Here is a 10,510-nt window from a genome sequence, read left to right on the forward strand (position 1 = left end):
TCTTAGTTACTCTCCTTATATCAAAGAAGACATTTGGCATTTGTTTTTTAGGGATTGGCTAGCTTCACTTAGCATAATCTGCTCTAATGCCATCCATTTCCCTGTAAATTCTATGATTTTGTCATTTTTTAATGCAGAGTAATACTCCATTGTGTATAAATGCCACATTTTTTTTATCCATTCATCTATTGAAGGGCATCTAGGTTGGTTCCACAGTCTTGCTATTGTGAACTGTGCTGCTATGAACATCGATGTAGCAGTGTCCCTGTAGCATGCTCAAATAACTTGTTTTATATATTCAAAACTTAACTGAGGCCATATACGGATAAGTACACAGAAGGAATTTAGTAAATACTTGCTTATTCACAATCTCAAAGAACTAGAGCAGGAAGAAATTTTAATGATAATGTGATTTAACCCCTCTCTTTTATAAAGACTAAGGCCACAGTTTGAATAACCAAGCCAATCAATAAAAGTAAAAACTCAATTCGTTTCTTAGAGATTGACAAAAATATGGAAGTACAAAGTAACCAAATATTTACGTTCAGTTTAGAAAGAAAAAAAAAAATTGAAAGATAGATGAAACTCAGAGATCTATCTCAATAGGGCAATCATCCTGAGAAAAAAGTATCTGATTGAGATTCCATTCATTTAAACACTTTCTCTCATCACTTATTAGTTTTCATAGACACAAATAATAGGTTTCATTTATTGATGTGTTTATTTGGACTTTATAAAGCAAAAATATTGAACTGTCAGTTTTCAAAGGCAAATGATGCAAGTAAACGTAAGCATTCTCAGTAAAAAAATCAAAGTGGTAATAAATTCACACAATGTGAAACATTATTACACTTTTGTTATATTTAACTTATAACGCATCATAGGGAAAACTGGAATATATATGTAGTTTTGTTTTGACAGACTTCCAATTTGTAAGGAAAATATATGCTATTTCTCATAAATTTTCATTTGCACTACGATTTAGTTTCAAAACAATTTATTAATATTACAGTTTGCATTTGCTAAGCTATATAATAGTCATTTTAGTTTTGTTCTTCAGTTTAAAAATAAATGTCTCAGTGTATTTATCTATCTTGAGGAAATCAGAGGTACACTCAAAACCAACATTAATTTGTTACTTATAGTTATACAAAACTGGAAACAACCTAAGAAACAACAGGGTTCAATAATTATGGCACATTTAAAGAAAGGAATACAGCATATGAGAAAACAAAGACTTAAAAGAATATTTAATACCGGAAAAAATGTCATAATATATTATGTAGAACCAATCCAGTTATAAATCTGCAAACACATATGAAAAAATTTTAATAGATGAAAATATTAATACATGATCAGCTTTCTATATGAAATATTGGTGATTTTTGCTGTCTTGGTACTTTTCAAAATTACTGTCATGAACATTTATTATTTGTAATAATATTTAAAATTATTATTTTTTTTAAATATAAAGAAACACTGCCAGGCATGGTGGCACATGCCTGTAATCCCAGTGGCTCGGGAGGCTAAGGCAGGAGGATCACAGGTTCAAGGCCAGCCTCAGCAATTTAGACTGTAAGCAACCTAGTGAGATCCTGTTTCAAAATAAAAAATAAAAAGGGTTGGGAATGTGGCTTAGTGGTTAAGCACCCCTGGGTTCAACCCTGGTATCAAAAAAATTTTTTAAGTAAAATAAAAGCCGGGCATGGTGGCGCATGCCTATAATCCCAGTGGCTCAGGAGGCTGAGGCAGGAGGATCACAAAGTTCAAAGCCAGCATCAGCAACTTGGCAAGACCATGTCTCTATATAAAATATAAAAAGGGCTAAGGATGTGCTCAGTGGTTAAGTGCCTCTGAGTTCAATCCCCCATACCAAATAAATAAATAAAGGAATGCTTTTAGTGTTTCCCTATTAACTATACTGTTAGCATTGGATACCATAAAATGGGACAACAAATTTGCAAGTGCTACTAATGGGAAACACTAGATTATCTTATAGTTTTTCAATAGAAAATTAATTTATAAATTTCTACACACATCTTCCTGATATTTAGACTCTTAAAATCAGGAGGAAAATGGAGATGACTTGGAAGCACACTAACTGTAGCTGCCACTATCTTTAGTTTCACTCATAAATGATAACCTATCTTTCCCTCTCCAGACTCCTCCTAAGCAGCCCAAATCTACAAAGGACAAAGCATATTGTTCTCTTTACCACCACCAAATTGAATGTCACACTAATATTTACTCATGCCCCTACACAGAGAGTTATCATGAAAAGGTTTTGGGCAACAAGGTTATTAGTGAACAATTTTAAAGCACACAAAGTACATGAATTAACTAAGTTTATCAACTTATCAGTAAATACTTTGCTTGAAATGATCATTTACTCAATTAGAAATATGAAAAGAAAAATCAGGTAACTTGGGACAAGGTTAAAAAACCAAGAAGAATTACCTATGCCTTTGTAGCTTGAGTAGTAGGAAAAATCAATACTTGTATGATAAGTAGCAGTGCCTTGAAAAATACGGAAATCAAAGCTGGGAACGGTGGTATGCACCATGGAATGTGGGGCAGGAGGATTGCCAGCTGTCACAACTTACAGAGACCCTGTCTCAAAATAAAAATTTTTTTAAAAGGGCTGAGGAGGCAGCTCAATGGTAGAGTGCCCCTGGGTTTAATCCCCAGTTCTGCAAAAAGCAACAATCATATTCTCCAAGACAGGATTTACCTTTGATGAAAGCAATCCTATTAATAAACTCAATATAATATTAAAAAAATAGTTTGAAAGGGGAAAAAATTACAAATGCCTTCACCATGAAAATCAGTTCTTTAGTCATACAACATAGTCAATTTATACAGTTAATGTAACTGGTTAAGGTAAAGATTCCCTAATGATAAGACGCAAATGTACCAAGTGCTAATGGGGAGTAAAGTAACAGCACAATAGTCTGAAAACATGTGTCACTTTGAAAGGACCACAATAATGTATGTTAAGAGCTATCAGCAAGCAAACCAGAATGGTACAACTAGACCTTCTACCTGTTATCTCTGTTGACAAAGTTAGTTGATTCCTATAGTCCCTAGGCAGAGATGTTCCAGAAGGATACTGAAGTGTACAGATAATCCTTGGCACATTTTCTCTGGTCCTTAGAAACAGGGGTAAATCTACAAACGAATAAGGTCTGAAATTCTGTAGAGTTGTTCCAAATTTTCTGTAATCTCTAGCCTGCACATTCTTAGAAATAATGCCTGCTGAAAATATACATTGTATATGTAAGAGAAACTTTCATAAAAAGTAGATTTTATTAGCAACCAAGATTCTAAAATTAAGAGAGGCTGACAAAACTGTATTTTTCCATCACCATTACTTGCTTAAAGTACTACTTGACTGTTTTACTCCAGCTTGAGATTACTTAATGAAACCAAGGTTGCCACAGAGGTTTTATCTAATGCTAACACTTATGATGGAAAACAGAAAGTACTCCAATATAAAACTGTGGTAACATTACAAAGCAAATTCTAGAAACAAACTTCCAAAATCACCTTTTTTTTTCTCTGTAATTAGTTGCTTACCTAGTTTTATTAAGAATTCTCGTTCCAAGTCATGCACCTGCCTTATAGATTCTTCCAGAGAATTACAGAGTTTGATCTTTGGTCTTAGCAGTTCTAATGTATCACTGATCATGTAATCTATATCAATAGGAAATGGGTGGTCTTTTGTCCAAACCTCCAAACTTTTCTTCCACCAAACATAACGCTGATAACAAATGAAAAAAAAAAAAGTTAGCTATAAGAAATAACAAAAAATATTTTAAAATAATAAATTTATATTGTGATGTTACCTACTTAGAATAACTAAGCTGAAAGGTTGTATAAAAAGCCTACTATTTTTAGTAATGGTCCAATTATTTCTACTTGTATAGATTTTGAGCCACTTAGTGACTTTATTTAAATATCTTTTTATTATAACTGCCATAGGAAAATTATAAATAAAATGCCAAGTAGAAATTTCAGATACTCTGAAATCAAGGTGGAAACTCTACTCTGATACCCCAGCTTACATATTTAATATTATAAAAACAATGAGATTAAAAGCCACTATCTTTAGTTTCACTCATAAATGATAACCTATCTTTCCCTCTGATAAATTCTGATAAATTCTCATTTATCATTTTCTCTATAATTATTGCTTTGATTTTTAAAAAGGTCAATTAAAAGTAAGGTTGGGGATATAGTTCAGTTGGTACACTGCTTGCCTCGCATGCACAAGGCCCTGGATTCAATACCCAGCACCATAAAAATAAATAGAAAATAAAATAGCTGTGGACATGATTTTTTAATTATATAAAAATCAGTAATCATCAACTACACAGTGCCATATACACATATCCTGTTTAATTCTTAAACTTTCAGATTAACTGAAAGCCCAATCTAAGAATTTATTAGTGTATTATTAACAGGTATTCCTCTGGGTACTTCATTTTTTCCTCTCCAATTTGTTCTAGGGCCACTCAAAGTGTGAACCTAACTGGGAGCTTGTTAGAAATGGAGAATCTTAGGCCCCAACCCTCAACAGATTAAATAAACATCTGCATCATAACAATCTCCTAGGTGATGTGCATGTACACTGAAGTTGAGAAGCACTGCACAAGGTGATCCTTCTAGCTGGTCATCTGAACTTTATTCTCTTGTATTCTAGGCAGAATACAATGACCTTATCTCCCCAGCCTCACCCACTCCTGACTCCCATTTCCTTGGTATATCTCTATATAGAGATATTCTGTGTGATAATCACTTTGGAAAAGATTTTTTCTCCTTTTTGTTCCTTGGTATTTCTGAATGCCTCTTTTCTCTCAGCCCAGGTGGTAGAATCCAAATGAGGACTCTGATATGAAAAAGATTCTACTTTGGATACTGATAGTTATAGCTGTTATTTTGTAGCAATACTCTAGTTTCTAATAAATAGTCCCCAGCTAAGACAATCCTTACATAGAGCAGGGAATCTGATTCCCAACTCATTTATCTTTCCCCATTTTTTACTCATCAATTCAGAAATAAAGGAGTAGTAACAAATTGTACTATACTGGAAAGACATAATGGTAAGAGAAAAGTAACAAACTGCAATTTCCTGAGTATTTACCCTCAACTTAAAACCAGTCTCTATGTGGATATATATATGTATATTTTTTTTAATTTTTGAGAGAGAGAGAGAGAGAGAATTTTCTTTTCAATATTTATTTTTCAGATTTTCGGTGGACACAACATCTTTATTTTATTTTTATGTGGTTCTGAGGATCGAACCCAGCACCCCACACATGCCAGGCAGCGCGTTACCACTTGAGCTACATCCCCAGCCCCATGGATATGTTTATGACACCTCAAGTTCTAATATTAAATCTATTTTCTTTATCAGTGGGTAAAAAGAAGTTACTAACAATTAATGATTGTATAAAATTGTATGATATTAGTGATATTTCATTCAGTAATATCTTAAGAACTTAACAGTGAGCTGTGCAACCTAGTCAGTATCTTATGGTAAACAGTGATTAGGCTCCAACCAATCAACCCACAAGTTAACTTGTGGGATATAAACTTTACAGACCTGTCCCTGTACTTGTACTGAATTTAATTTATACTGAACTTATTACAAACCACAAATTTATATAATAAACTAAAATTAAGATATGGGAAATATAAGAATTTACTAATATATAAACAAAAATTTCTTTCTGTGTTAAAACTAATATTTTCCCCCAAAGTAATAAGGTTTTCTTTCTCCAAAAGAAAACAGAATCTTTTAGAAACAGTAATTTTGGGGCTGGATTGTGGCTCAGTGTAGAGTGCTTGCCTAGCATGTATGAGGCACTGGGTTCGATCCCCAGCACCACATAAAAAAACTAAATAAACAAAATAAAGGTGTTGTGTCCATCTACAACTAAAAAAGAAATAGTTAAAAAGAAAAAAAAAAGACTCATCAATAACTAATAAATACATTAAAAAAAACAATAAATCACATAGAGGTACTGTGGATTAGACAGAGAGAGTAAAGGAAAGGAAGAGGGTATGGTGGTAGGAATGATAGTGGAATAAATGAGACATTATTACCCTATGTGCATATATGATTACACGACCTGTATAACTCTACATCATGTGCAACCAAAAGAATGAGAAATTATAGTCCATTTATGTATGATGCGTCAAAATGTATCCTATCATCATGTATAATTTAGTATATAAAAATTAATGTAAAAAAAAGAAAATATATTTATATATATGATATATGAGAATACAAATATACCTGCCAAAATATCTATGCTTTTCACATAAATGCCCATGATTTATACACGCAAGGGCTTTTGCACTTTGTGATAGTTTTAAGGGTAGGAGTACATGAGGGGCAGGCTAAGGAATGAACATGTGTATCAATACAGATGAATAAAAAATGAAAATAAAAATAGATAAATAAAAACACCCAATAAATCATTGACTCCAAAGAGGTAGTAGTAAATGACTATTATTTTCAATAATATGATTCAAAGATTGTTTAGATTCTCCACAAACTTCAATTTGGTGACTTTAAAGAAGTCCTTGTTACCTCCATTCCCAATCGAATATCTTCTAAAACTCCATCCACAACATGGATCCCAACATCCTCTTGGTAGAGCACTAGTCCTGCTAAGAGGTTGGCTACACAGTGAATACTATTATATTTCACATTCCAGATGTTTATCATACAACATATAACATAGTCTTTCACTTCTTGGTCCTGCCAGGGCAACTTTCGCATCTGTCTCAAAACCTAAAGGAAGAGAATTTTTTCAAATTATTAAATAAGAGTATAGTAGTTAGTCTGAACAAATAATACAGGTACTTTATTATTACTGTACAGAGAAACAGAACTTTGGAAATGGGAAATATTTTATATAGTGCTTTCACCAGTCTTTTCACTTTAGAGATAGGAAAAATGAGATTTTCTACTTATGAGAAAATTTATTCTCATTTTCTCTAAATCTTTCTACAATTCCTCCAAATTTCCTATACCTTCCAGTCTTTCTTTGTGTGTGTGTGTGTGTGTGTGTGTGTGTGTGTATAAGTGGGGATTTAACCCAAAAGTTCTCTTCCACAGAGCTACACCTCCAGGCCTTTACTCAATCTAACAGTATAGAGTCATACACTCAGGACACTGAAAGAAATACCCAAGGTTTACCAAAAATAATATGTTCTGTTCTGTGAATTACCTGATACAAATAATCTCATTTCTTTAAAAAACATCATCAATTTCTGACAAATAAATATACGCAAGGTCAACGAGTTAGAAGATCACTTAAGATGGAGACTACTGCATCAAGACTGATGTTACATGCTATAGTTTGGATATAAGGTTTCCCCCAAAAGCTCTTGTGTTAATGCATAAATATTGTGAGGTGAAATGATCAGATTATGAGAACTGTGGCCTGAAATCAGTCCACTGAATGTTTGAATGGACTACCTGGGTGATAACTGTAGGCAGGTGGAGTGTGACTGGAGGAGTGAGTCACTAGAGGCATGCTATGAATTGGGCTGTCAATGATGGACTGAGACCTCTGAAAAAACTTTTCCTCCTCTAAGTTATATTTGTTAGGTATTTTGGTCACACAGACACAAAGTAGACTAACACTGCACAACAACCTTAGTCTTCTGTAAAATGAGAAATGATAAAGTACTTACACTTCAATTTATAGTAAAGATTAAACAACCTAAAACGTGTGAAGTACACAGGAAAAGTGTTATTATAAAGGCCCCATACATGTTAATTTTACTATTTCAAATCTTCTATTAGTAATAAAGATCATTATGAGCTATACTTCTATTCATATTCTTTCTTTTTGATACTATTAGCAGATTGCAAAATATTCCTTTCACATCTATATAATCTCTACAATCACCAAACATGTTTCTCATATCACCTTCACTGGAAATGTCAAAGTCCTCACATAAGTACTCAATACTTTTCAAACTTTTAGCCAATTCTGGCTTTACCACAGAGCCATATCCCCATCCTTTTTATTCTGAAACAGAGTCTTGCTAAGTTGCTTAGGGCCTCACTAAATTGCTGAGGCTGACTTTGAATTTGTGATCCTCCATCTCAGCTTCCCCAGCTGCTGGGATTATAAGTATGCACCACCACACAAGACTTAGCCAATTCTAAAACTGTTTTAAACTACTACAAATGATTTTGGAAAATGGCTTCAATTTTCAAAGCTGCACTATTACTCCTTATTGCCTTCTATCCAAAAATGAAACATGGTTCTGAACTGTATTATATCACAGAGTTAACCAAGAAATGTTCAGCTCAACATCTTAAAAGTAAAGTTTCCACAAGGTAACTACAATAACTAAGCTAAAGCCAGTAGTTCTTAACCTTTTATGGAAATTATTCCATACAGAGAATCTAAAGAAAGCTTATAGACCCTCTCTCCAGAAAAATACAGATACTCAGACATTCAAAATTATGAAATTTCAGAGTGATCATAGGCTTCTTAAAGCTCATTGAAGGTTGAGAGCCCCTGAACTAATGCAAATTAAAAGCAAATTCATTATAGAATACCAGAATTAAGGGCTAAGGAGATGGCTCAGAGGTAGAGCACTTGCCACATAAGCAAGGCCCTAGATTTGATCCTTAGTACTGCAAAATCAATAAACAATCAAACGACCGATGTGATTCTGCAATCTGTATACGGGGTAAAAATGGAAGTCCATAACCCACTTGAATCTAAAGTATGAAATATGAGATGTCAAGAGCTATGTAATGTTTTGAACAACCAATAAATAAAAAAATAAAAATAAATAAACAAACAAAATAAACAGCTTCAAATGTATATATGGCATCAAAACTAAATTTAGAAGTTATCGTTTTAATTACAATAAAAATTTACTGTATAAAGAAAACAAAAAGTGTCACAAGTATTATGTATCACGATATAAAACGAATCTTCTTATGATGGCTTGTACAAAATCAATCACAATGGAACCTGGGATCTATCCCTACCACTCCTGGAATTTATATAAGCTTAGCACTATCACAAATCACAAGTTGACTATTAATAGGTAGCTGATTCAATTATGATTTACCTTCTCTAGGAGCCAGGGATATAGCTCAGTGGTAGAGTACTCTCCTAGCATCTATGAGGCCCTGGGTTAGATTCCCTAGTACTGGAGGGAAAAAAATTACCTTTTCAGTGGTAACCTTAGAGAGATCCTTGTACAAAAGTTTCCGGACATATTCCTGGAGAGGAGGTCGTTTCTTTTTCACAGTCTTTTCAGCTGGAGGTGGGTTACAGTAGTAATATGCATTCTCCACCATTGTGACATATCTTGCATCAAGATGCATTGCTTGTTTCTTTCTCATCATTTGCTCCTAAAATAAAATTTTCAAATTAATCAAAACACTTTCATTTCATTCTAAGATTTCTTTATTTGTTCTATTCTCAGTGACAACATTTCAGGATAAAGAGTTAGAAGGGGGGGCGGGGGGAGGACAATCACCAGGATTTCTATGAATGTCTAGGCACACTGTTATACTACTAATAATTTTTAAAATAAATTAGTCTATGACCACTTGGCATTAGGCCTTATCCAAGAAAACATTCAGAGAATGTTGCTACAAATATAATTTTGTAACTCTGCCAGACTGTTATCAACTCTAAGGAAACCAAGGCTTGAATGTAAGTGAATAAAATTAAGTGCTAGGGCTGGGGTTGTTGCTCAGTGGTGGAGCACTTGCCTAGCAAGTGTGAGGCACTAGGTTTGATCCTCAGCACCATATAAAAATAAATAAATAAAGATATTGTGTCCATCTACAACTAAAAAATAACAAGTGCTAAAATATAGATAAAGGGACAACTCTGCTCTGACAGTTCCATGCAAAACTAAAAATAGATCCCTTCTCAGAGCTTGTGCCATCCAATATTATAACAGATAAATCTGACATATCTCTACAGACAAGAAAACAAAAAGTCCCCAGGGTTTTATAATTTGTTTAGGGTTGCTCAGGATCAGCTCAGAGGAATGACTTAAAAACACACATCTATTCTGAATGGATAAATAAAATGTGGCATTTATACACAATGGAGTATTACTCTGAACTAAAAAATGACAAAATCATGGAATTTGCAGGGAAATGGATGGCACTAGAGCAGATTATGCTAAGTGAAGCTAGCCAATCCCTAAAAAACAAATGCCAAATGTCATCTTTGATATAAGGAGAGCAACTAAGAACAGAATAGGGAGGAAGAGCATGAGAAGAAGATCACCATTAAACAGGGTCGAGAAGGGGGAGGTAAAGAGAGAGAGAAGGGAAATTGCATGGTAAAGGAAGGAGACCCTCATTGTTATACAAAATTACATATAAGAGGAAGTGAGGGGGAAAGGGGAAAAAAAACAAGAGAGAGAAATGAATTACAGTAGATGGGATAGAGAGAGAAGATGGGAGGAGAGGGGAGGGGAGGGAGGGAGGGGGATAAGTATA

The 10,510-nt window shown here is 33.8% G+C and overlaps 1 protein-coding gene across 1 annotated transcript in view; it reads right to left on the reverse strand.

Moving 5' to 3' along the window:
- Upf2 (UPF2 regulator of nonsense mediated mRNA decay) overlaps positions 1 to 10,510 on the reverse strand; it is a 107,708-nt gene that overhangs the window by 21,754 nt on the left and 75,444 nt on the right. Inside the window, exons 12-14 of the mRNA XM_048812752.1 lie at positions 9,215 to 9,400; positions 6,579 to 6,802; positions 3,577 to 3,779 (exon numbers count right to left, since the gene is read on the reverse strand). Coding sequence (XP_048668709.1) covers positions 3,577 to 3,779; positions 6,579 to 6,802; positions 9,215 to 9,400 — 613 coding nt within the window. The remainder of the gene's footprint in view (positions 1 to 3,576; positions 3,780 to 6,578; positions 6,803 to 9,214; positions 9,401 to 10,510) is intronic.

Source organism: Marmota marmota, unplaced genomic scaffold, assembly GCF_001458135.2.
Source record: "Marmota marmota marmota unplaced genomic scaffold, marMar, whole genome shotgun sequence".
NCBI classification, from domain to species: Eukaryota; Metazoa; Chordata; class Mammalia; order Rodentia; family Sciuridae; genus Marmota; species Marmota marmota.